We start from the raw sequence: 26017 nt of genomic DNA on the forward strand, positions 1-26017 counted from the left end.
ATCGTACGCCGATCGTATACGACGAAAGTGACCGGATTACGAGGCTAACGTCTGCAGCTGACGTCGCCAAACATGCCTTACCTTGCGACATCTCCCCTGGTCGTGCGGCCTTGCACACCGAAGACTTGCGTCGCGTCTTCTTTTTCAGCAAATGGTAACTCTGTGAAAATATAGTCATTATACATACAGTGAAGTGCCAAAATGACTTTCTTTTTCAATTCGTTTTTGTCCTGACGTTTTTTTCCACCAATACAGTTGAAAACCTGTCCTGGATATACATACCCTGCTTTACACGTGCCATTTCTGCCCCACCAGCGCTGTTTTTGACGGAGGTGTTCTAACTAGAACAGGGGGTTCTATGGGTATTCCATTCGTTCGATATGGTGTTCGACAGGATCGGTCTATTGTCTGGGCTGCCGAAAAACTTCCCTGCTAGAGTCTGGCTGCCAGGGTATAAACATCTGCTGCCTACCGAAAGTGAACCATGCGGACAAGGTGAGCAGACGGCGGACGTTGGCGTTCCTCATGGCCGGTACGATGGCCTTCATGGACTCAGAGAAGATGGTGACGGTATCTGTAAGTTCTGTAAAGGACGATACGTTCACTCTTAGACTGTGACATGCTAAGGCCCAATTTACACTTGTCCTTTTAACTGTAGTACTACACATGGTAGTCTACTACTGTAGTAGACTACAGCTTTTTTCTGGGTGTAAAAAGAAAACTACTGTAGTCTACTACAGAAGTCTACTACACCCTCGGGGTAGTAGTACTACACTTCGGCGGAGGTTCTGCGAGACTTCGAACCGGGTGTAAAGCGAATCTGTAGTACAGTTCGAAGGTAACAGCCATGTTCGATCTGATGTAAGTCGAACTAAACGCGTGTTCCATTTCGGGTCATCTGCGGTCATTCTCTAGTTTTCTCAGTAAAACCGAGCTGTCAGACCCCTTTCTTGGTATTTCGCATCAGATAAAACCCCTACCTTTTCAAAAATAAAAACATGCTGAAATTCCCTCCCGCGATTTTTCAAAGGTCACTACAGTTTCGCGACAATCAGGAACAGTGGGGTGTCCTGCTAGGCTTCCTGTCGTTGAGTGTAAAGTGGACGCGAATCTGAAGTCTACTACAGTAGTAGACTACCATGTGTAGTACTACAGTTTCATTGAACAAGTGTAAATTGGGCCTAAGAGAGCTAGCAGAACATTCGGTCACACCGTTGCAGAAGCTAATATAGTAATAAGATCTGTTTCTGGACTGTTCGGAATGGAGGTGTAGGTGTAGGGAAGGAACAACGAACAAGGACCTGGGGCTCTTCTTGTACTGGAAGGAAACGTTTGTGACATTGTCCTCATCAGACGTACCCAAAAGGGGTTGACCTTTCCTCTGGCAGTGATTGTTGTGCAATATTTCTGTGCTTACACTGAAACCGACTGGAAATAAAATCTGTGATAAGACGGCCAACATTTAGATAGAAATGAGACTAAATAGAGCTAGCTCCACTCTACCGTAAGGAAATCCCACGAAATGCAGCACTCATACGGGATGCGAGACCCATTCGTACCTCCAACATGCCCTAGAGCAGTCACCACGGCGTCCTTTCCCTTGAAGTGAGGTATTCAGGGATTCTACAGACGTCACGTCGACAGTCTCGACCTGAAAAAGTGGTTGTTTGTTGCTGTTTTTGTACGGAGATGCATTTAATGGTGATATAAAGAACAATGAGAGATAGGACTAAAGATTGTAAATGTGTCAGGTGTGCAAATCGTTGGTCAGTTGATATTGTCATTTGTTTCTTTAGTTTGATGTTTTGGCTGGGTGATACAGCCATTTGTTGTTACCTTTAGCTTCTGATCTGGGACCTTTTCCCTCATCTTGTCCTCATTCCTGACCAGAGCTGTGACGTCATGACCCTGTTCCAATGCTTGCTTTGCCAGCTCCGTGCCTGCGGAGTCGACACGGGTTAATGATACATTATCCTGTGGACACAATTTAATGATTGGCGGCACGCCGAGGTCTCCGTAGTAATTAATTAGGGTCGTTGACTCAGAGCATAGGGAGGACCTTAAAAGTTGGAATCCCTGACAGCTCCAATTTAAATAAGACCTATTTCCTCACTCGACTCGGGTCAAAATGAGTACCTAGCTTCGGTTAGGGACGTCCCTCGGATAGGACGTCCCGGCCATATTTCAAGAGCTAGGACCACACCTCGTTTAAGAACTGAACCCACCACAGATATCGAAAAGAGTAGGGGTCCATCCCGGAGTGAATGGCGGGATCAAATAAACCTGTCCGGATATGGAGCTTAGTTTTTACTCTTCAGTACAAACCCGGCCGGTGCGTTACCCCATGAGGCGGTTTACCGCCTATGCAATACAAACAGTCACCACGGCGTCCTTTCCCTTGAATTGAAAAAAAGGTAGCCGCAGGGTGTCCCACGGGTCAAATAGGGGTCACAACCGAAAGTAAGTGAAAAAAAAATGAAACAGAATCAGCTCTACGTAAAGAAAAGCTTTGAAACATACGTACACTTTCAGGGAGTAGCGGGTGATTAATAATTAGCTGCACCGCAGCACATGTCGTGATTACACGTGAAATAAAGGGGATAGATAAGTTTGTTTGTTTTTGTTTTAATCTTTGTTTATTCATGATAAGCTCAAATCGGCACGCAGGCCGCTTTTCATTGAGGTCATGAGGGAAGAGGTAAGGGTCAGATACAATATAACAGAGATACACAGTCATTTGAGTCCTAATAACTCTATCAACATATATCATTACATATTATGACATATAAGTTGCAGTTATATCACATCTAACTAGGTCATGATGTGATCTTTGGACGCAGGATTCTCTGTCTCTATGGAAACGCATAGACATTTGTCATATTTGACTTACTCATCGATATGATCTTTGGACGCAGTTCGAGCCTTGAATAAATTAAAACCACCATTGCCCGTTTGAACGGCTTACGAGACGGAGGGGACTTAAATTCAGGTATGATCACCACCATGATCCCGACTTAACCTCTAGCTATCGTTAAATCACACGCACGGTGAGCTGTAGGGATTGCTGTACGTACATTGGCAGTGTGTAGTCGATTACTGGGCCGCCAGTGATTTTTCGTTGTAAGGCGAAAAAAAGTAAAGTAAAGCAGTCATCCTCAATTGAGGTGAAGCATAATGCTTTTTCAAGTAGCTAGTGGTACTGCAATGCGGCTTCGCCTCGGCTCACGTTATATGTGGTAAATATAGGTCGAAACGATTATGTTTTTGTTCAATCGTGAGGACACGTTTTCCGCAATCCGCGATATGGCGCAAAACCACCCAAAACGCACATACTGAAAACGCACGATTCGTGTAATCAGGCGACAAGGCCGTGTTGCCGTTCTCGAGCACTGATACCAGGAAGTCTTCGCGGACGACCAAAACTGCGCGACCGAAAAACGCTACAAAGATCGTTTTTTTCAGGAAATATGAAAGATTACACATCGCTATAGCAATAGCCGAACAAAAGCTGGAGCCAAATCTATCGAGAAAACCTATTACTATAAAGAGTTTGGGCCGCACTACATTTTGTACACGCATCTGTTCTGCAACTCCAGAAGGCGGTGTTATTTTCCACTAGATTATGTATCAATCAATACATAATCAGCCGATTTTGTACAGAATTCCGCTTGTGGTGAATTACACAAGGTGTATTTTTTAAAACAATATGATACTCACTAAACCCCTGCAGACCCTACCAGTGTATTCCCTATGCGTAAACATACATTTTTAAACGTGAATATTTTCGGCGTAAATGAGGGTGGTTAAGCACAATAAGAAGGCCAATTGTTAATAAGATATAAAAGAACACATAGCAAGACGAGTTTTTCTTAACCACCCTGACATTCGTTTTGTAATTTAACTTTTGTCAGGCATTGTCAGGCACATTGTAAAAAAACACATAGGCTGAGGGTCACCTGGGGAATTTGGTAGAATACTGAGTGCTTTTGGATGCGCACGGGACTAGTGGGTACTTTATCGTATACTGTAAAAAATATTCATTTCTACTTCCTAAAATTATCATCCATTGGAAAATAACTCCCCCCTCTGGAGTTTAGGACTCCTTTAAAGCATATCTTCCTATGGACCAGTCTGACTGTGGTATCAAGTCTGACTGTGGTATCTGCCCTGTACAAGGCGACAAGATCTACTACCTAACAACAAGATGGTGATTGATCAATATTTAAACGAAAAGGCAGGAACTTTTAAAGTTAAGTTTGGATACTTTTGTCTTACGTTTGCATACCTCATTTTCAGCTTCACGTCGATCCAGGGTTTCCAGACGTAACTTCGTTACAAGCCTTTACCATGAAGATGGTGATAGTAGGAGCTTCTGGCCGCAGTGGTACGTCTACTCGCCTGTCCATTCTATTTTAAGTCTGTAATGTCAAGAAAATAGTCATTCCTACTGATGCTGTTTCATTTTTTTTGCACTGCTTTCGGGTGTGACCCCTATTTGACCCGTGGGACACCCTGCGGCTACCGTTTTTTCAATTCAAGGGAAAGGACGCCGTGGTGACTTTGTATTGCACAGGCGGTAAACCGCCTCATGGGGTAACGCACCGGCCGGGTTTGTACTGAAGAGTAAAAACTAAGCTGCATATCCGGACAGGTTTATTTGATCCCGCCATTCACTCCGGGATGGACCCCTACTCTTTTCGATATCTGTGGTGGGTTCAGTTCTTAAACGAGGTGTGGTCCTAGCTCCTGAAATATGGCCGGGACCTCCATTTAACGTCCTATCCGAGGGACGTCCCTAACCGAAGCTAGGTACTCATTTTCACCCGAGTCGAGTGAGGAAATAGGTCTTATTCAAATTGGACCTGTCACTAGTGTCAGGGATTTGAACTTTTAAGGACCTCCCTATGCTCTGAGTCAACAAAGACGAGACCTCGCCAATCATTAAATTGTGTCCACAGGATATATAATGTAGCAATCATTAACCCGTGTCCGTAGGCACGGAGCTGGCAAAGCAAGCATTGGAACAGGGTCATGACGTCACAGCTCTGGTCAGGAATGAGGACAAGATGAGGGAAAAGGTCCCAGATCAGAAGCTAAAGGTAACAACAAATGGCTGTATCGCCCAGCCGAAACATCAAACTAAAGAAACAAATGACAGTATAAACTGACCAACGATTTGCACACCTGAGACATTTACAATCTTTAGTCCTATCTCTCATTGTTCTTTATATCACCATTAAATGCATCTCCGTACAAAAACAGCAACAAACTTTTTCAGGTCGAGACTGTCGACGTGACGTCTGTAGAATCCCTCACACCTCACTTCAAGGGAAAGGACGCCGTGGTGAATGCTCTAAGCCATGTTGGAGGTACGAAATGGGTCTTAAATTGCATTTGGTGTGATTTCCTTACACTAGCTCTGAGCAGATTATTCTCATTTCTATCTAAACGTTGGCCGTCTTATCACAGATTTTACTTCCAGGCGGTTTCAGTGTAAGCACAGAAATATTGGACAACAATCACTGCGCTGCCAGAGGAAAGATCAACCCCTTTTGGGTACGTCTGATGAGGACAATGTCACAAACGTTTCCATCCAGTACAAGAAGAGCCCCAGGTCTTTGTCCGTTGTTTCTCCCGATCCCCTACACCTACACCTCCATTCCGAACAGTCCAGAAACAGATCTTATGATTATATTAGCTTCTGCAACCATGTTTCCGAATGTTCTGCTAGCTCTCTTTGCATGTCACAGTCTAGGAGTGAACGTATCGTCCTTTACAGAACTTAAAGATACCGTCACCATCTTCTCTGAGTCCATGAAGGCCATCGTACCGGCCACGAGGAACGCCAACGTCCGCCGTCTGCTCACCTTGTCCGCATGGTTCACCTTCGGTAGGCAGCAGATGTTATACCCTGGCAGCCAGACTCTAGCAGAAAAGTTATTGATAGTAAAGTGAATTGGTCGTAGTTATTAGAAAATGATTTTTTTAAAATTAGGTAATAACTATCATTTTTGATAACTACAGATGATAAATTGATATCAATTTGTGCGAACGTACGTTTGTAGCTTTAATCATTATGCACATGGAAAACATAGTTTCATCGCATTGTTATGTACCAAAGTGCTGTATTTTAAATTTGAAAAAAAATAAAATATTACGGGCAATAAAATTTGATGACGTCATCCATTTGGTCTAAAAAATCTGATTTAGAATTATGTCATGACCAGCTATCAATATTCAGTACAGCTACAGTTCTTTCTTAATCCGTTAATGAGAAAACAATAAAAAGTCAACAAGCCAATTTAGCCGGGGAGACTTAACGTGCTCGAGGTGTGGTTCTCCTTAAATACGGGCCTCCGGCTTCACGTCCGACCCAAGAGGACGCCCCTAACCGAAGCTAGGTACTTATTTTCACCTGAGTCGAGTTAGGAGATAGACATAAAGTGCTTTCCCAAGGCCACAACATTGGTGCCTGCTGTGGATTCGAACCTTTAGAATTCCAAGTCAATAGCCCTAATCACTATCTTACCACATGGGAACATTACAGATGACCCAAAAGAACCGACGCCGCCATTCATTCTTCAACTTCTGGGAAATGTTCTGAAGGACCTAGCCAGGATGGAGACGTACATCATGGAGGAGTGTAGCGACCTGGACTGGACTTTAGCCAGGTTCCCTTATCTAGTGGCTGGGCCTGCCACAGGTGGGGCACATTCACCTCCAATTGGGCCATGTTCATTCGATTATATGGATGACATCCATGCGCGCATCAATTTTCGTCCGTTTAAAAAATTTTTTTTTACCATACTGGAAATCGTACAAACTAGCTGCAAAATGAGCAAATATCGTGAATTGCGCAAAAATATCGAAAAACGGATACTAACGTCGTAGAAAGCCTAAGTGAATTCTCATGTCAAAGAAGAAGATGTGAAAGAACAAAAATGAGGAACTATTGTTCGGTATACCATACTCACGTGTGTTCAGTTATTTGTTGACCCTTCCTGACCACTTAGATTTCATAATGAAGGCAACTTATTTTCAAAGGCTTTTTTTCGCTTTTTTGCCGTTCCCAGTGGATGTCATCCACATAATCGAATCACCATGGCCTTATGATGGTAGGCAAGAGGCCTACACGCGGTACGAGTATGAATAGATAGATAACCATCCTCTGTACGCGGTAACTAAACTTTGATGATTCAGATGTAAATCCTCTACCAGGATGTAGCAATCTTTATGTGGTCATTTACTGCAGATGTAAACCTCTACCAGGATGAAGCAATCTTTATGTGATCATTTACTGCAGATATAAACCTCTACCAGGATGTAGCAATCTTTCTGTAATCATATACTGCAGATGTAAACCTCTACCAGGATGTAGCAATCTTTCTGTGATCATTTACTGCAGATGTAAACCTCTACCAGGATGTAGCTAGCAATCTTTATGTAATCATTTACTGCAGATGTAAACCTCTACCAGGATATAGCAATCTTTATGTGATCATTTACTGCAGATGTAAACCTCTACCAGGATGTAGCAATCTTTCTGTGATCATTTACTGCAGATGTAAACCTCTACCAGGATGTAGCAATCTTTCTGTGATCATTTACTGCAGATGTAAACCTCTACCAGGATGTAGCAATCTTTATGTGATCATTTACTGCAGATGTAAACCTCTACCATGCAGGATGTAGCAATCTTTATGTCATCATTTACTGCAGATGTGAACCTCTACCAGGATGTAGCAATCTTTATGTGATCATTTACTGCAGATGTAAACCTCTACCAGGATGTAGCAATCTTTATATCATTTACTGCATCTCTACCAGGATGTAGCAATCTTTTTCTGATCATTTACTGCATTACAAATGTTCTTACTTAGATCTGATATTTTTAGATCCGAGATCCAATCATTATAGCGATAGTGCATTTCGGCACTGTAGTAATATAACTATATGTATATTGACTATATGTATTTATATTTTTACAGAGTTACCATTGATTGAAAAAGAGAATGCGACCCAAGTCTCCGGTGTGCAAGGCAAGATGTCCAGGGGAGATGTCGCAAGGTAAGGCGTGTTTGGGCGATGGCAGTTGTATACGCTAGTAGCATCGTATATACCCGGTCACTTTCGCCGTCGGATCGTACGGTCGTCGTGCAATCGAAACCCAAGAGCATTCGTGGGTTAGTTGTGCATGTGTTGTACAAACGTCAGTTGTCATTTTACTGTCATCTTAGATCTCAGATACTTGTCACTCGTTGGTACTGTCACAGTCTGCTTGAAAATCGTGCGACATCAAAATCGTACGATGAACTTTGATGAATGTGACTGTGTACGCCGTATCCTATCATAGCGAGTCTCTTCCTAATAAATAAAAGTTCAGCCAAAAGCAAGTCCAAATGTCCACAACAATATTTTCTAAACGTATCATGCACACGTACTGCAGTATTTCACCTTAGAGGGGCAAGATGTACCACAAAACATGGCATACCTATATTGTGTAACAAAGGGTTTGAGTTAGGAGCCCCTACTGGAGCCTCACTTTGGTGCATGACCCCGAGCTGACCCCGGGAATTAAAAATGGCCGCCGTTATTGGAAAAAGGTCGTTCTCTATGATATATTTGCATAAGAGAACGAAGAGACTCGGCAGCTATATAATAGGTTTGGATACCAGGCTATGTAGACGCTTGTACGTGTGTTGTTCAAACGACGTGACTAGACGAAATCTTTTGTCCCATGGTAGATCTATAAAGTCATGTCACGTGTTATTTCTTTGTAGGTTTGATAGCCATGTTTTATTTGCATGTCTCATTTGTCCTGAATTAAATCAGCATTTGTATATCTACGATTAATGTGAGATACCTAGTAGTTTGACACTCTATTTCACACTCTTTCCCGTTACTTCTATAGGTTCGTCCTGGCGACTTTGTCTTCCGACAAGTACAAAGGCAAAGCTGTTGCCGTCATCACTGTCCAGAATGAAAAGTAAACATCAACAGCAATGACGTAACCGTCAACAACAACAACAACAACAATGGCAGTGACCGCTCAACTGTTATAATCATAATCACATATTCTAAATTTCAAAAGCAAAACGCAAACTTGATGTTTTTTGTGATGAATATATAGCAGTAGTTTCTAATCTATGTTACACCATCATAATATAACCGTGTTGACCCCTACTTTGATATCACTGGTCACATTACAAAGAGTTACCTTATCTTGGTATGATGGTATATAAAAATTATTTGTCTTCTTCTTTCCAAATTTAACAGTGCCTAACGCCTGTTGCAGACAATCATTTGTATAGATCTACCATACTGTATTTCTGAATTTAGCTACCCATATGGATCCATTCCATAAACCAGTACAAAGCTAATCTATCTTATTAGAAACAACAACAACAGTAAATAAGAATACAGGCAGAAATCGTAGTTTTTTTTTACAAATCAGGGCAAATCTAAACTTCTGTTTAAAAGGACTAGTGGAATACAAGGCAAATTATGAATATTAACAAGCAAAACTCTGTTAAGGTTAATCAATAGTTTGAATAAACATGGTTACGTCAACAATGTCAAGTGTTGCTTATCAGTATGTGGTCATCGCGTCTTCATGTAACGTTAGTCATTAACACAAAATATTATAAGGCAAACATTTGCGTGCAATCGCAGAACATCCCCCCCCCCCAATATCCAAAAGTGATGCCCTCAGGTACATAACTGTTGGTGCAATTCTACAAAAAGTCGTTAGCTTTTATGCAGCTATTCATTTATAGCGTATAGGTTCTAGCTATCCCTTTGTGTTTTGACCACTAGCTGCAGGGCCCCTGGGACAGGCCTACCAGCAGGGGAATATTTGCCCCGATGTGTCAACTGACAGGTGTTAGGTGCCATATGTTAGAGAGTCTTATCATGCAATATATATATAGCGGATTTATAAACTTTCCTAATCAATTATGCAAATTAGGGGGCCCAAAATCTAATCATTTCGAGGTTTCATAAAGACATACCGATATACCAAATATCAAGACAATCCACCCAGGCCTTCTCAATTTATCGTCTTCATTTACATAGACACAGAGTGGAACTCTATGCCTGGAGAGATGGTGGCTGCCCCCTCCCTGGCGTCTTTCAGGGACAGGGTAGCTTACCTCCACTAGACCCAGCTAGAAATTACACACCTCCCCCTCCCCACTACTTAGTACAGACAACAGAAACCATTCCAAGCACCAGCACTACCCATCAAGTGTAGCAGATTCATCAACAAGCTGATGTTGGCTACCCAACCTAAAGAAGAAGAAGGCACACAGGCACACGCTCTGCAAAACATAACCTTCTTGGCGAAGGTAATGAGCGCACAATACGGTGAGTTCTATTTCGTCATGATGTGACGTCACAGTGAGTTGTGTTATGAGGAACACAACTGCACAAACGTTAAGTGTAACAAGAATGCCCGGAATGGAGCGTAAGTGGCTAAAGTGGGAACGGTACGGGAAGAGAATGAATCGAGAACAGGAAGATTCGAACAAACCTGTGAGGTCTTCACGTGAAGATGTCTATAATGTGGACCCGAGGTAAGGACTTGTCTGGGAAAATGAAAGATGGCATTTTGGTAGCACCACCGTTTAGGCTCCCCTCTCACTGAATCCGCGGCACGCTGGCGGCGTAGCTGCGGCAGATCGAATTGACAAAGCACTCAACGAATTTCATGGACAAAAAAGGAATTTTTTTTGGGTCATACTTGTACGTTTTGAATGATATTCCCATTATAAAGTCAAGGGTAACAAAAATCCAGTTTAGGACGTAGCAACGCCGCCAGCGTGCCGCGGGTCTAGTGAGAGTGGGGCTTACGACCAAGCAAGCCAAGCACTAAAGCGAGAATCTCACTGAAGCTACGGCACGTTGGCGACCTCGCTGCGGCCGAGCGATTTGACAGAGCGCTAGATGAATTTCATCGATAAAAAAACTAATCTTTTTACGCTTTATGTGTTTGGGTGTCTTTTTAGTCTACATGATATTCCCAGTATAAAGTCAAGGGTAACACAAGTACGATTTAAGGACGCAGCAACGTCGCCAACGTGCCGCATTCCAGTGAGATACGTTATATCTGCTTTAACTTGGAAACAGAAGTTGGCAATATTTGTAAGGAGTATTTCACGTTGATTTTTTGTTGTTGAGAGGACATGGTCAAATTCTAACTCTAAGATGTGAACAGAAGTCTTTCGCACACAAAGGTTTCTCCTTTTGTTTTCTTGTAATCAAACGTTCTTGAACAGCGTTGTTCGATTAGCGGTAAATCTCTGCATTGTTCTGGAACAAGATATTCGTCTTGTTTTGATGGAAGATTTCAAAAGGAATATGAGTTTATGTGTATTTCTTAATCTAGAAAAGTTTTTGGAGATTTCGGATACTTTCGTGAATAATCTGTTTCTTTCGGCTTCAAATTTGGGACATTCGCATATAAAATTTATTTCATTTTCCACTGCTTTCGTTGCACACTGTTTACATGTTCTGTCCTGGACCGGTAGCTTTTTTGTACGGGCTAATATAACGTTACATCTATCGTGATGACTGAAATCTATTTTGTCCTATGTCTCCAAGTAGTTTCGAATTTCTACGTTTGGCGCTAGTTGTAGTTGAATAGTCTAGCGTTCTGTTACTAGTATATTTCTCCGTAGTTTTAGGCGGGAAAACAGACATCGTTCCAAGAGTCGCCAAGTTCGACAGTACCTAGTCTAGTCTAGCGTTCTGTTATATATCTCCGTAGTGTTAGGTGGGAAAACAGACACCGTTCTAAGCAGCGCTAAGTTCAACAGTACCTAATCTAGTCTAGCGTTCTGTTATCATATATTTCTCCGTAGTTTTAGGCGGGAAAACAGACATCATTCCAAGAGTCGCCAAGTTCGACAGTACCTAGTCTAGTCTAGCGTTCTGTTATATATCTCCGTAGTGTTAGGTGGGAAAACAGACACCGTTCTAAGCAGCGCTAAGTTCAACAGTACCTAATCTAGTCTAGCGTTCTGTTATCATATATTTCTCCATAGTTTCAGGCGGGAAAACAGACATCGTTCCAAGAGTAGCCAAGTTCGACAGTACCTAGTCTAGTCTATTATATTTCTCCGTAGTTTTAGGCGGGAAAACAGACATCGTTCCAATAGTCGCCAAGTTCCACAGTACCTAGTCTAGTCTAGCGTTCTGTTATATTTCTCCGTAGTGTTAGGCGGGAAAACAGACACCGTTCTAAGCAGCGCTAAGTTCAACAGTACCTAGTCTAGTCTAGCGTTCTGTTATCATATATTTCTCCGTAGTTTTAGGCGGGAAAACAGACATCATTCCAAGAGTCGCCAAGTTCGACAGTACCTTGTCTGGTCTGTTATATTTCTCCGTAGTGTTAGGCGGGAAAACAGACATCGTTCCAATAGTCGCCAAGTTCCACAGTACCTAGTCTAGTCTAGCGTTCTGTTATATTTCTCCGTAGTTTTAGGCGGGAAAACAGACATCATTCCAAGAGTCGACAAGTTCGACAGTACCTTGTCTGGTCTGTTATATTTCTCCGTAGTGTTAGGCGGGAAAACAGACATCGTTCCAATAGTCGCCAAGTTCCACAGTACCTAGTCTAGTCTAGCGTTCTGTTATATTTCTCCGTAGTTTTAGGCGGGAAAACAGACATCATTCCAAGAGTCGACAAGTTCGACAGTACCTTGTCTGGTCTGTTATATTTCTCCGTAGTGTAAGGCGGGAAAACAGACATCGTTCCAATAGTCGCCAAGTTCCACAGTACCTAGTCTAGTCTAGCGTTCTGTTATATTTCTCCGTAGTGTTAGGCGGGAAAACAGACACCGTTCCAATAGTCGCCAAGTTCTACAGTACCTAGTCTAGTCTAGCGTTCTGTTATATTTCTCCGTAGTGTTAGGCGGGAAAACAGACATCGTTCCAATAGTCGCCAAGTTCTACAGTACCTAGTCTAGTCTAGCGTTCTGTTATATTTCTCCGTAGTGTTAGGCGGGAAAACAGACACCGTTCCAATAGTCGCCAAGTTCGACAGTACCTTGTCTGGTCTGTTATATTTCTCCGTAGTGTTAGGCGGGAAAACAGACATCATTCCAAGAGTCGACAAGTTCGACAGTACCTAGTCTAGTCTGTTATATTTTCTCCGTAGTGTTAGGCGGGAAAACAGACATCGTTCCAATAGTCGCCAAGTTCCACAGTATCTAGTCTAGTCTAGCGTTCTGTTATATTTCTCCGTAGTGTTAGGCGGGAAAACAGACACCGTTCCAATAGTCGCCAAGTTCGACAGTACCTTGTCTGGTCTGTTATATTTCTCCGTAGTGTTAGGCGGGAAAACAGACATCATTCCAAGAGTCGACAAGTTCGACAGTACCTAGTCTAGTCTGTTATATTTTCTCCGTAGTGTTAGGCGGGAAAACAGACATCGTTCCAATAGTCGCCAAGTTCCACAGTATCTAGTCTAGTCTAGCGTTCTGTTATATTTCTCCGTAGTTTTAGGCGGGAAAACAGACACCGTTCCCAGAGTCGCCAAGTCCGCCAGTACCTAGTCTAGTCTATTATATTTCTCCGTAGTTTTAGGCGGGAAAACAGACATCGTTCCAATAGTCGCCAAGTTCCACAGTATCTAGTCTAGTCTAGCGTTCTGTTATATTTCTCCGTAGTGTTAGGCGGGAAAACAGACATCGTTCTAAGAGTCGCAAAGTTCTTTTCGACAGGACCTAGACTAGTCTAGCGTTCTGTTGTATTTCTCCGTAGTGTTAGGCGGGAAAACAGACACCGTTCTAAGAGTCGCCAAGTTCTTTTCGACAGTACCTTGTCTAGTCTAGCGTTCTGTTATATTTCTCCGTAGTTTTAGGCGGGAAAACAGACATCGATATCGTTCCAAGAGTAGCCAAGTTCGACAGTACCTAGTCTAGTCTATCATATTTCTCCGTAGTTTTAGGCGGGAAAACAGACATCGTTCCAATAGTCGCCAAGTTCCACAGTACCTAGTCTAGTCTAGCGTTCTATTATATTTCTCCGTAGTTTTAGGCGGGAAAACAGACATCGTTCTAAGAGTAGCCAAGTTCCACAGTACCTAGTCTAGTCTAGCGTTCTGTTATATTTCTCCATAGGTTCAGGCGGGAAAACAAACATCGTTCCAAGAGTAGCCAAGTTCCACAGTACCTAGTCTAGTCTATTATATTTCTCCGTAGTTTTAGGCGGGAAAACAGACATCGTCCCAATAGTCGCCAAGTTCCACAGTACCTAGTCTAGTCTAGCGTTCTATTATATTTCTCCGTAGTTTTAGGCGGGAAAACAGACATCGTTCTAAGAGTAGCCAAGTTCCACAGTACCTAGTCTAGTCTAGCGTTCTGTTATATTTCTCCATAGTTTCAGGCGGGAAAACAGACATCGTTCCAAGAGTCGCCAAGTTCCACAGTACCTAGTCTAGTCTAGCGTTCTGTTATATTTCTCCATAGGTTCAGGCGGGAAAACAGACATCGTTCCAAGAGTCGCCAAGTTCGACAGTACCTAGTCTAGTCTAGCGTTCTGTTATATTTCTCCGTAGTTTCAGGCGGGAAAACAGACATCGTTCCAAGAGTAGCCAAGTTCGACAGTACCTAGTCTAGTCTATTATATTTCTCCGTAGTTTTAGGCGGGAAAACAGACATCGTCCCAATAGTCGCCAAGTTCCACAGTACCTAGTCTAGTCTAGCGTTCTATTATATTTCTCCGTAGTTTTAGGCGGGAAAACAGACATCGTTCTAAGAGTAGCCAAGTTCCACAGTACCTAGTCTAGTCTAGCGTTCTGTTATATTTCTCCGTAGTGTTAGGCGGGAAAACAGACACCGTTCCCAGAGTCGCCAAGTCCGGCAGTACCTAGCCCGCAAGGCCAACAACGAACCAAAGTACGATGCCCCTAAAAACAGCAGCTTGCAGCGCATTGGTCCAGGATTCCTAATTCCTCGGTACAAGCGGGCAAACTATCCAGACACAATCTTGTTTCAGGACTCCGGTAAGTGCTAGCTAGCTCTTGTTACAAGATGAAAAAATCCAAAACAAACAGGAAACTATATTAGTTACACTTATAACAGTAAAAAATTTCAAATACATAGACAAAAATCATATTAATACATGCACTTTATTTACAATAAGAATTGCCCTTTATGAATTACACGTTTTATCATAGAATACACATGCTCTTACACGTTATAAAACACGCGTTTATGAGAGCAACTAGTGCAAAAATAGATATATAACGTTATGAATTCTATAAATAGTCGATACTTCTGATCCTTACCTTACCTTACCTAGTCCCGTCCCGTACTTCTGATATTCAACTTCAATTTGGGTTTTACCCCCAGATGCCCCCGTCAGGGTCAACGTAGGGGGTGGGGTGTCCCGGGTCAAGGCGGGCAGGCCTCCAGTCTGGCCCGGAAAGTCTCGGGCACGACCGGGCCAAAAATGCATGTGGACAACAACAAAAAAAAACACGTAAAAACGCATGTGGAAAAAAAATATCAAAATTTCATACTTTGCTGACGAAACTAGTACAGACTTTTCCCTCTAATGTCGTCTGTGTACTATTTCTATCTAGATCCTCCTCCTGCAAATAGACCGATCTACGACAACTTCCGTCATCCGAAGCAGGTGCCCAAGCCGGCCAACTGGGAGCTCATCTTGGAGGATTACGACCGCCTGTGGAAGCTGTCACGATCCTACCAACTAAAACGTAAGACATAGAAATACTACCTGGCGTTTGTAGAAAGTCAAGTTAAGTCAAACTTAATTGCATAACGATTGCAACAGGTACAATGTGCGGCAAATAGTACAAACTATATGGAGGTTCTAGGCTATACAATATTATAATACAAACTACAGGAATAGCCTCCGTTGCAGGCTCTGAACCGGCTTTTTGGGGGGCTAAATAATACACTCTTTGCAGCCAGCCCGTAACTATAGGCAGGAAATTCGCACCTCTGCGTTAATCGCCCTAACGTGATTTTAATTTCACTTTGACATGGCGAAATACCGCAGGCTCTAGCCGGCTGATAGTTACGGGGTTGGCTGATAGTTACGGGCTGGCTGCAAAGAGTGTATTATTTAGCCCCCCAAAAAGCCGATTCAGAGCCTGCAACGGAGGCTACTACAGTAAGGCTCTAGGCGATACAGTGTTGTCAATGGTAGATAATATCAACAGGAGGTACAATAATTAGTCGTATATGTCAATAATACAAACAATTATTATCATATGATGAGGAGTTGAATGTCTTACACAATTAAGTCGCTATTTCACGGATTCTTTTTTGCAAATGATCTTCGATCTTATAGCGCTTAAATATGCAAGAGATGTTTCACACAGGGTCAGAGGACTGCTTTACCGAAGAATTTCAGTAACAAAGATTATGAAATTTGATATCTAATGAGCACGGGTGATCTACACTGAAAATACATATTACAGTAACAGAAAACTATTGTTGTACAATGTGCAACCAGTTATTCTTATAATTAGTTCCTACACCGACTACAACAGATGAGAAACCAAAATATTCCGATCATAGTAACATGTATATTCCAAGTTCGTCTGGTTAATTTGTTACAAATCTACACACACAAATGCAAAAGAAACTGAGAATGTAGCTTAAGCTATCCTCCGTTAGCGTTGCAGATTCCTTCCGCGTGTTTTCTTTCTCAAGTTAGTACTTACCGTTTTCTTATGACATTGTTTCTTATTGCTCGGCTAGCGACGTGGTGGAATCGCCAATAGTTTTCTCTTTTATTTCAGAGTTTCAAAAGGATGTTGACCCGGAAAGAGCTGTATCAGAGCAAAACTTCACCAAACAAACACACGAAATAGACTCACAAGGTTAGCAAACACATGGCAGGCTCAGGGGTATACTTTCACAAATATTGGGCCAACAATACACTATTTTAAACCAGGAACGTACCTAGAACATTTTAGAAATGTTCTGAACATAAAAGCTTAATGTGTGTTATTGTGTGTACTTTTTGTAGTCATAGATATTGTTTTCAGCGATGAACAGTTTTTGACAAGCAGTAATCTTTGATGCAACGTTGACCGTTTGGTAAGATTAACATTGACAAAATGGAAGAAAAGATGGACTACTCTGTGTTTGAGTCTTTTTTTACTTGTAGGTTGATAGAGCTAGACAAACATGCAAAACTTGTGCCTTTTCCTTCCGAAAATAATTTCATCAGGTTGGTAGAATATAGGATATAGCAGATGCTTTTTACACAACCAGGTTATCTCACCTGCTAACGTTTCGAAAGCGCCACCTACATCGGCTACTTATAGCGGTGAGAAGCAGTACTCCAGTCAGAAGCTCTGAAGAAGGTGTCTGATAGACATCGAAACGTTAGCAGGTGAGCTTACCTGGTTGTGTAAAAATAATCTCCTATATCCTTGTGCCTTTTTTTCTGTTCATCTAGGTCTCAAAGACAAAGTCCCCATCCAACGTCCGCGGAAGGTTAGGAGTTGCCCGGTGTCTCCTATGAAGGCGAGGAAGAGTTGGGTCAACTTCAAGCCTTGGATTCCGTGATGGGAAATAAACTGTCGTGCATGACTGGTGCAGTCAACTCGTCGCTACTCGTTGTTGTCGATACTTGTTGTTTTCTTGAATAACACTGTCACGTAGCTGCAAATGTTCGAAGGTTATAGTACGCTGTCTCCTATGAAACCAAAGAAGAGTTGGTTCAAACCTTTGAGCCTTGAACCGTCGTGATTGGTGCCCTATAGCGTTTTCTCGAGTAACATGTTCACAAGTATTCAAATGTTAGTACACGTCAAGTAAACCGCACAACATACAGTATTTTGGATCTATTGATGGATGAAAAACGCCGTTGCATTATCTCAAAGTCTCATTATTTCACAATCAGGATTGAGCTTTGCTTTGGATGTGGTAGCCATTAAAAAAGTGACAATTTTGCTACGATGTCTGATGCCAAAGCAGATGTCGGATGAAATATCGTAATGTTTTGAGTGACGACTGAACTTCTCTAAAAGTTCTTCACCACATGTAAATAAATGAACAGTTGTTTTGGGAAAACGGGTGAAATTTCTGCTTTTTGAATTTCAGACAAAGAACACAGAACATGTTTCGGCTTCCTTGTTGTTACAGTATACTACTTATGATTTCCATTAAATTCTTACAGAATGTCTTGGCCCATAATGCCTTTGAACCTTATATCTAAGTGACGCCTTATTATAACATATCGTCACGGAGTTCAAAATCACCCACACGTGTCAGTGAGGACCCTTAGCGGTTCATTTTATTTTTGCAGGCACTGGATACAGATTTGCCTGCTATGATATTTTCAACCGCTAGGCGAGCTTCTGATCCGTGAATTCATCGATATCAATCTTCATGTGGTAATGACAGAAATGTTCATCCAAATGAGGAATGTATGTCAATACAGAAAACCCGTTTTAAATCTCTACGTTTTGCTATTTCTTTTCTTTCAGTAAGGGTGCATGTCCATGACTCATGTCTACATGTCAGTATAGCATAGCAGGCAAATCTGCATTCAATGCCTGTAAATATAACATTAATCGCTATGGGTCCTCACTGACACGTACGTCTGTGGGTGATTTAGATAACTGACATGCAAACGTCGGTGTATTATGCATTATTGTGAAGGGAAGCTGGGATAATGATATGAAAATGATAAGGAATAGAACCTTTCTCTACTCGTTTTTACATGTACTTGTACATACACATTCTACACTGTCGAAATTCGTCTTTTACAACCTAAATAAACAAAACAAAAAATCACAACAAAACGAGTGGACAAGCTACTTCTCTCTTTAATCGTTTGCCTTGCATATTCAAATATCCAGCATGTGTTTGTGGTCTCTGTGTTTGCTTCTTTGAGACCGTTTGTAGAGAACCTTGGAAGATAATGTGGTACCCGTCATCCATGTGTTCCAAACGCAAGAAAGTCGTCAATGATCAATTCAAAGGTGATCTGCCATTATTAATAAAAGTTGACACTAGCTAGTGGTCGTTAGCAGAAGTGACCTGGTTTTCATTTTATTCGAATATCGTTATAATCAATAAATTTGTAGTGCCTCAGAAGGCAATATTTGACATCAACTGGAGAGCTATTCCACAAATCAAATCGTTAAACTTTCAAAGACATTCGCAAAGAAGTAAAAATTGCACAACTTAGTTCAGTGCTTAGATGAGTGGCCCTCGAGCGGCCTTGCACTGAGCGAATTCGTTAAAAAAGCCCTGCGACTAAGCATAAAACTATACTGCAAGAAACTACGTCAAAGTTCATCTTTAGCAGCTATATCTAGACTCGGGATGATTTCGTTCCAGAGTTTAATCTTCTGTGACTTCAGCCCGACGTCCGTTGTCGGGACCAGGTCCAGTTTCATGTAGACCGGGTTGTGGGGAGTGTACTCGGGCCAGGCAGGCAGCGAGGGGCTGTCAGCGGGTCCGCCGGTCGAGTCGGCCGGGTCACTACAACGTAGGGAAGGTTTGGAGAAGTTCCGTCAATTATTTAGCATTGTGTTTTCTTACGATGATAACAGATGACATGTTTCTTACGGTGTTAACAGTCAGTGGCACAACTTAGATTTGTCCGAATATTCAGCTTGTACTGTTCAGTACAAACCTGTTGTGTTACGCCATGATTTGGTTTACTGGGTATGCAATACAAACAAACAAACAAACAAATAAACAAACAAACAGCTGATGAATGACATGTTCATCAGTATAGTGGAATCTTGGATGCTATGATGTACACCTGTTATACGATCATTCCGAAACAAGGACTCGGTAGAAGATAGTATGGACGTTGAATACATAGTTTCAACACATAATTTGCCACAACGACAAGGAAGTGTAATAAGATATACCATTAAGCTCGCTCCTGAAGCCTCGCCAAAAACATCGTGTGCACAAGTGACAGCGTCGCACTATGCTTTTTTAATCATGTTGTACAACGTAAAAATGATTTAAATATGGAAAAAAAGTAGAAACTCCAAGTTTTGTAGTTTATAAAAGACAAAAAAATGTCGACAAGTACCCTGTCCTTGCGAAGTTCGCCCAGTATGCCATCATCTCTCGGCTGACTGTCTTGTCCGCCTCGGTGTAACTCACGGGCTCTGGGAGGTCGTACGGCTCCATGAACGGCAGACCGGACACCATCAGCATGTCGTCAAAATGGTCGGACCCAGCCCACTCCGGTCTGTGGGGGAACACCGACGGTCTGTACTGGTTCTCATACAGGAACACGCGAGCACCGGCGGCTGGGGGTGTAGGGTAGAGGTCATCGTTAGACGCGCCCCTTTCAGAATGATTTCCAGTTTTTCACCGAAATGTTAAGTTCTGAAAACCTCAAGTTCGACCGAAGAGATTGAGAGAGCGAGCGAGTGAGAGAGGGAGAGAGAGAGAGAGAGAGAGAGAGGGAGAGAGAGGGAGAGGGAGAGAGGGACAGAGAGAGAGAGAGAGAGAGAGAGGGACAGAGAGAGAGAGAGAGAGAGAGAGGGAGGGAAGGAGGGAGGGACGGAGAGAGGGAGAGAGAGGGAGGGACAGGGAAAGAGAGAGATGAGAAGAGTATGAGAGAGATCAGAGAGACAGAAGGATGGCTGAGGGAGAGAGAAATAGGCAGACAGACGGACAGACAGACAAGCCCAAAAGGCAATGCCTCACTCCGCTTGAAGGTGAAGTTAGACAAGACAAGACAAAAGAAGAGAAACATAGATTATTTTGACGATATCTAAGGATTTTATAAAGTTATGAATGCATTCAATCCCTTTGGTTTTGGCTACAATGAAAAGCTTGCGATCGGTTGAACGAAGAAACCTTCCCACAGATACCGAATCTTACCAGAATGCTTCTCGGCAGCCAACACCGCAGGGGCGACGAACATGGAGTCACCGAACATCTGTGTGAACTGGTTCTGAATGGCCATCGGGTCGTCCGGCTTGTCTGCATCCCGATACTCCGCGAGGATTGCTTCCGTGATTTTTTCCAGATTTGGGCCCTAAACATAGCGGCAAAGATTTGATTTACTCAAAAAGTTGAACTAAGTTGAGTTATGTGTGGCGTCGAGTGGCCGACTGGCTAGGCTAGCGCACACGAGGTCGAGAAGTCACGAGTTCGATTCCTGGCATTCCTGACTAAACGTTGTGCCCTTAAGCTTGGTAAAGGCACTTAACACGACTTTCCTCACTCCACCCAGGTGTAAAATTGGTACCTGATTTCGGTTGGGGAGGTAAAAGGCGGTGGAAGGAGAGAGACTACCTCTTCGTTACCTTTACAAACTTTGAAAGCTTGAAGTCAAATTGTTCTAAAAGTTTTATCGTCGATGAACTCTTTTACGTGATACAGACAGAACATTATACCATTACAGGATGTTCTGTGATGATAAGTTCTTTACGTTAGGCCGTGTTGATTTGATTATATGGATGACATCTTCTGGGAACCCCAAAACTGATGCGAGTGTGCAAATAAAAAAAGTTTGGCAAAAAAATGTTGCCTTCGTCATGACATCATGACATTAGTATCCGTTTTCCCAAACATTTTGTTGAAATTTACAGCATATGTTTTCTCATTTTGCAGCTGCTTTGTTCGATTTACAGTATAACAGAAAGCTTTTCTTTGGAAACGGTCGGAAATTGATGCGCGCGTGGATGTCATCCATATAATCAAATCAACCAGTTAGCCAATGAGAAAGAGAAAACGTATTCCCTAACCTGATGTTTACCATATGCCACCATCTGTACGAAGGCCGAATAGTCCTCTTGTGACATGCCGGAACCGTAATTTTCCCCTGCAACCGCCAACCCCAACATCCAGCCAAACTCGTGGTTATTCACCCCAACAATGTAGTCCGCCTTGCTGATATCTCCTCGTTCAAACAGGTCCATGGGGTGAGCCTTCATGTACTTGCCGTCCATCGTAGGTACGAAGGGCTCCACTTGAAGCCTTTCCAACAAAACGTTACTCTTTGCAATGATTTCTTCGAACGTTTTGGTCCTCAGGCACGCCATCATGGCTTCTGTAGTCTTTGTGGTACACTCTAGCTCGTCTGCTAGTGACTTGGCGACCGGGAGGGGGTCAGTTTGGAACGGCATGGTTTGCCAGATCCCACTCTGACAGATTCCGCGGTGAAAAAGGCCTTTACTCATGGGTGAGAGGTAGTGGTAGGATATACTGACTCCTCCGGCTGATTCCCCAAACAGGGTGACTTTGTTGGGATCTCCTCCGAAACTCCGAATATTGTCCCTGACCCAAACCATGGCTTGAACCTATGGATGAGAAGAAACGTTGCTAGTAAATCTAACGTGAGGACAAGGAAGGACATTATATAATGCACTTGGGACATGGTATCATAGCAGCAATAGCTTCGTTGCAATACATGTTGTTAAGGATATCGCTGCATATCGTATACTTTGTGATGAAGTAATCAAATCCCTCTTAACTAGGTAAAGATTCACACACAGACACGTCTGCAGAACAACGTGTATTCAGAACAAAGATTCTCTACACAGAGTGGGAAGCAAGCTACGTCCCCGGGGATCAGCCCCTGGGACCTAATGCGCATGTGCGGGTTACTGAAGGCAGGGACATCTATATATAGCTACTAGATAAACAGCAAGCATGCACTTTATAACAGATTATGATTTCTATTCAGTTTTAGTAATTTTTACTTTCTTTAAAAAAAGAGGATTACAAGAAACGTTCAGAGCCTAACCTGATCCAGTAGTCCATAGTTCCCCGGCGCATGCGCGTCTCCGGTGCTGAGGAATCCCAGCATGCCGAGGCGATAGTTGAAGGTCACGACGACGACATCTTGATGAGCCGCCAGACCCTCGAATCCGTGATGAGAGCCCATCCCCGCCATCAGGCCGCCTCCGTGAACGTACAAGAGCACCTTGCACAAGTACACAACAATGGACTGATTATTGACTATACCAACTATGTACTGTACTTCCTGCCACCTTTGTGGTCATCTTCCCACTCACTTCACGCCAATCTACTGTTAGTGTATATGACGTAACATGTATTCATAGTGGATGTACAGGAGTACCTTGTACATATACATAACAATGGACTGCCTAGCTGATTAGTGACTAGTTCTACCAACTCTGAACTGTACTTCCTGCCACTCCGGCAAGTAATGACATTTGTGGTCATCTTCCAACTCACTTCACGAAAACTTTGTATATGTACACAACAATGGACTGTCTGTCATGTCTGATTAATGACTAGTTCTGCCAACTCTGAACTGTACTTCCTGCCACTCCGGCAAGTCTGACCTTTGTGGTCCTCTTCCCACTCACTCCACGAAAACTTTGTACATGTACACAGCAATGAACTGTCTGCCCTGTCCGATTAATGAGTAGTTCTAGCAACTCTGGACTGTACTTCCTGCCACTCCCGCAAGTTTGAAATTTGTGATATCTTCCCACTCACTTCATGCCAATCTACTGCACAATCAACTTGTAAAGGTTATATCTTTTCACTTTGTGATAAACATATAAACGGATCAGTACAACCAGAATATGTGCCATTTCTTACAAAAGCATGCAAATACATATACGTGTAACGTACTGCTTTCCATTAATATAAAAGTCACAATAACGAGTATGATGATACTTACAGGTAAAACGGCGTCTTCTGCTAAAGTTGGACTGTAGACGTTGATAGTTAGACAGTCCTCGCTCAAGTCCTCATGTTCTAGTTTAATTGGGATATCGCTACTCTCGAAAAGCGCCATGTCCTGTGGGCAGAACGGTCCTAGCTTCGTCCCATCCCTGACCCCACCCCAGGGGAAGGCGGGCTCGGGGGGACGTAAGCGCAGCTCCCCTACCGGTGGGGCGGCGTAGGGGATAGCATAGTAGGTGTAGACCGGTTTTTTAGGGAGGTCGGTGGCGAGTTTGATGGTCCCACGTACTTGCCCGTTCACGGTGTTCACTACGGGGCTGTCGATTTGCTGCGCTGTGGCACCTGTTGATTGGTTAATGTTAAATGGATTATCTCTAATGACCAATGAATAATGATCGATAGTGGCATGACCAGATATCACGCAAACTGTATGATGTAGAAATGTGGTAACACGTATTTTCTAGCAATCTTTCTTAGTATTAATTTCTTTCATTAATAAGACGTGGCCATAGGTTCAACGAACTTTTGACCGGAGAAACATTTTCACATCATTTCTCACACTAAATGAGTTACAAGCGTATCGTCGTGCACACGTATAAAGTTCACCTTTAAAGAAACTCTTTCTAACATTTTGACCCCAAAAATTGAAGATATTCGGACCAACATATCCACGACTGTTCCAAAATGTCCGCATTTTGTCGACGTCGTGGTATGAGGTATGTGACAGGGTTTCACTGATAAAAAGCTAAACAAAAATCAAGTTCCCTCAGCTCCTAAGTTCAGCTCTCGTATAGGATCATAGCGTGCCCTGTGAACTTTGGCACATATATGTCTTTACGACTTGACCCCTGTGACAGGTGTGCGTTCCTTTGTCCTCTGCTGAACTCATGTTTGTTTAGCGCTCGCATATCGTCTTACGGTATACCCGGTCACTTTACAGGAAAACAAAACTCGGCCTTTGTTTGAATTGCAAATTTACACTAGGTAGACAAATGCTAGTATAGGTAGCTGCAATGCTCGGCGTTCAGTTGATGCATTACTGAATCGACAAGCATTCAAAGCAAACATAACTCTACCTCTGGGGTCAAGCATTCGAAGTTTTGTGGCTGGAAGCATGTAGCTGTAGCTTCCGAGTTACAAATAAACTGATTATAAAGACGGAAGTTTTCTCACAACTGCCTTCAACACTGGAGGGGGGGGGGCAGGTGGTGAGACATGAATGTTTAACCGTTTCAATTTAACGGTTAACCAAGCCGTTAGAAAAAAAGAGACGTTTTTAAGGGAATCAGTTCTAGATGTGCATGATAACCTAAAACTTACCTGTCCAGCACAACAAGGCTTGGCTCACAGCTAGGATCAGAAGACCGAGTTTTCTTCCTGCCTCCATTTTGTTGCTTAACTCACATGTCGTGTGTCGGAGGCGGTACAAAAGGTGGTTACTTAGGAAACATGACGCGTGACCAAATAAGGAGAATGAAACACAACACCCTGTAGGACGTTCAGGTGAGGCACGTCCAAAGGTAGCCTCTACCAGGCTCCAGAGGCGGCTGGAGAGAGTAGAAATTGGCCAAATAGACAGGTAATATGCCATAGGAGTTAGCCGGCTATAGGAGTACAGTTGGCCGTGTGTTCTTCTATAGCGGACTAACTCCTCTTGCATGTTATCTATTTGGCCAATTTCTACTCTTTCCAGACGCCTCTGGAGCCTGGTAGAGGCTACCGTTGGACATGCCTCACCTGAACGACCTACAGGGTGTTGTGTTTCATTCTCCATATATGGTAACGCATTTTCAGCCGCTTCTGGAACCTGGTACAGGCTAGCCTAACGGCACCTCAAGTAGTAGTAGTGGACTCTTATTTCAAAGCGTTATCGAAATATGTAACGTGCGTATGTATGACTTTCAACTTAAAAGATGGGTTATATAGTGACCAACAATTTTGGCAACGCGAATGGGACAGAAACTTTATGGTACAATGCAGATAGCCTGGGTACCATCCTTCGTAGTAACCGCTGGCTCAATCTTTTCGCTTGCGAACCACGTGGTCAGAAGCAAGCGAAAAGATTAAGCCAGCGGTTACTACGGAGGATGGTACCCCGGCTATCATGTGGCAAACTTATCTGAAAGATTCCGGAAACTGGTATGAAGTCAACCCGTTATCTGTTTGTCTTCTGTTGTTCACTGCAAATTTGACCAGTCCTGCAACTTTTCTTAAAAAAAAAAGCTGGTAGCGTACACGCATTTTGACTTGTAATGTAGCGCAGTGTGTTTATAAATAGATAGACCCTCTGGATTTCTTAGAAATGCTGACAACCCCCCAAGAGATAAGAGAAAGGCAGAAAGATGGTGGAAATGGTGGAACCAGCTTGATAACTGACCCGTCAA

General features: G+C 42.9%; 3 protein-coding genes and 2 long non-coding RNA genes across 6 annotated transcripts; 3 read left to right on the forward strand and 2 right to left on the reverse strand.

The window, feature by feature from the left end:
- Nucleotides 1–475: 475 nt before the first annotated feature.
- LOC136423456 (uncharacterized) lies at nucleotides 476–1936 on the reverse strand. Its single transcript, XR_010753738.1, has 3 exons — nucleotides 1837–1936; nucleotides 1560–1651; nucleotides 476–583 (listed from the first exon to the last, which is right to left on the reverse strand). It is a non-coding gene; the product is annotated as an uncharacterized lncRNA (long non-coding RNA).
- A 2331-nt stretch (nucleotides 1937–4267) lies between these two features.
- On the forward strand, nucleotides 4268–9573 carry LOC136423625 (uncharacterized protein YwnB-like). Of its 2 annotated transcripts, XM_066411861.1 has the most exons (7): nucleotides 4268–4384; nucleotides 4996–5099; nucleotides 5279–5369; nucleotides 5780–5890; nucleotides 6548–6703; nucleotides 7989–8067; nucleotides 8912–9573. In XM_066411861.1, exons 1-7 carry the CDS (start codon nucleotides 4348–4350, stop codon nucleotides 8988–8990), a joined length of 657 nt encoding a protein of 218 aa, XP_066267958.1. In that variant the 5' UTR covers nucleotides 4268–4347; the 3' UTR covers nucleotides 8991–9573. The 2 variants fall into 2 exon arrangements, with proteins under 2 accessions (XP_066267958.1, XP_066267959.1); XM_066411862.1 differs by lacking the exon at nucleotides 6548–6703.
- An 821-nt stretch (nucleotides 9574–10394) lies between these two features.
- On the forward strand, nucleotides 10395–15750 carry LOC136423233 (uncharacterized). The gene is made up of 3 exons (XM_066411334.1): nucleotides 10395–10574; nucleotides 14820–15007; nucleotides 15590–15750. The coding sequence occupies exons 1-3, from the start codon at nucleotides 10411–10413 to the stop codon at nucleotides 15733–15735; spliced, it is 498 nt and encodes a 165-aa protein (XP_066267431.1). The 5' UTR covers nucleotides 10395–10410; the 3' UTR covers nucleotides 15736–15750.
- Nucleotides 15751–16711: 961 nt separating this feature from the next.
- Nucleotides 16712–17595, forward strand: LOC136423231 (uncharacterized). The gene is made up of 2 exons (XR_010753729.1): nucleotides 16712–16858; nucleotides 17443–17595. It is a non-coding gene; the product is annotated as an uncharacterized lncRNA (long non-coding RNA).
- A 1208-nt stretch (nucleotides 17596–18803) lies between these two features.
- Nucleotides 18804–25201, reverse strand: LOC136423230 (pyrethroid hydrolase Ces2e-like). The gene is made up of 7 exons (XM_066411332.1): nucleotides 24954–25201; nucleotides 23629–23975; nucleotides 22720–22899; nucleotides 21719–22273; nucleotides 20850–21006; nucleotides 20047–20269; nucleotides 18804–19478 (listed from the first exon to the last, which is right to left on the reverse strand). Exons 1-7 carry the CDS (start codon nucleotides 25018–25020, stop codon nucleotides 19283–19285), a joined length of 1725 nt encoding a protein of 574 aa, XP_066267429.1. The 5' UTR covers nucleotides 25021–25201; the 3' UTR covers nucleotides 18804–19282.
- Between the last annotated feature and the right edge of the window lie 816 nt (nucleotides 25202–26017).

The sequence above is a fragment of the Branchiostoma lanceolatum genome, chromosome 17 (assembly GCF_035083965.1).
Source record: "Branchiostoma lanceolatum isolate klBraLanc5 chromosome 17, klBraLanc5.hap2, whole genome shotgun sequence".
Classification (NCBI taxonomy): domain Eukaryota; kingdom Metazoa; phylum Chordata; class Leptocardii; order Amphioxiformes; family Branchiostomatidae; genus Branchiostoma; species Branchiostoma lanceolatum.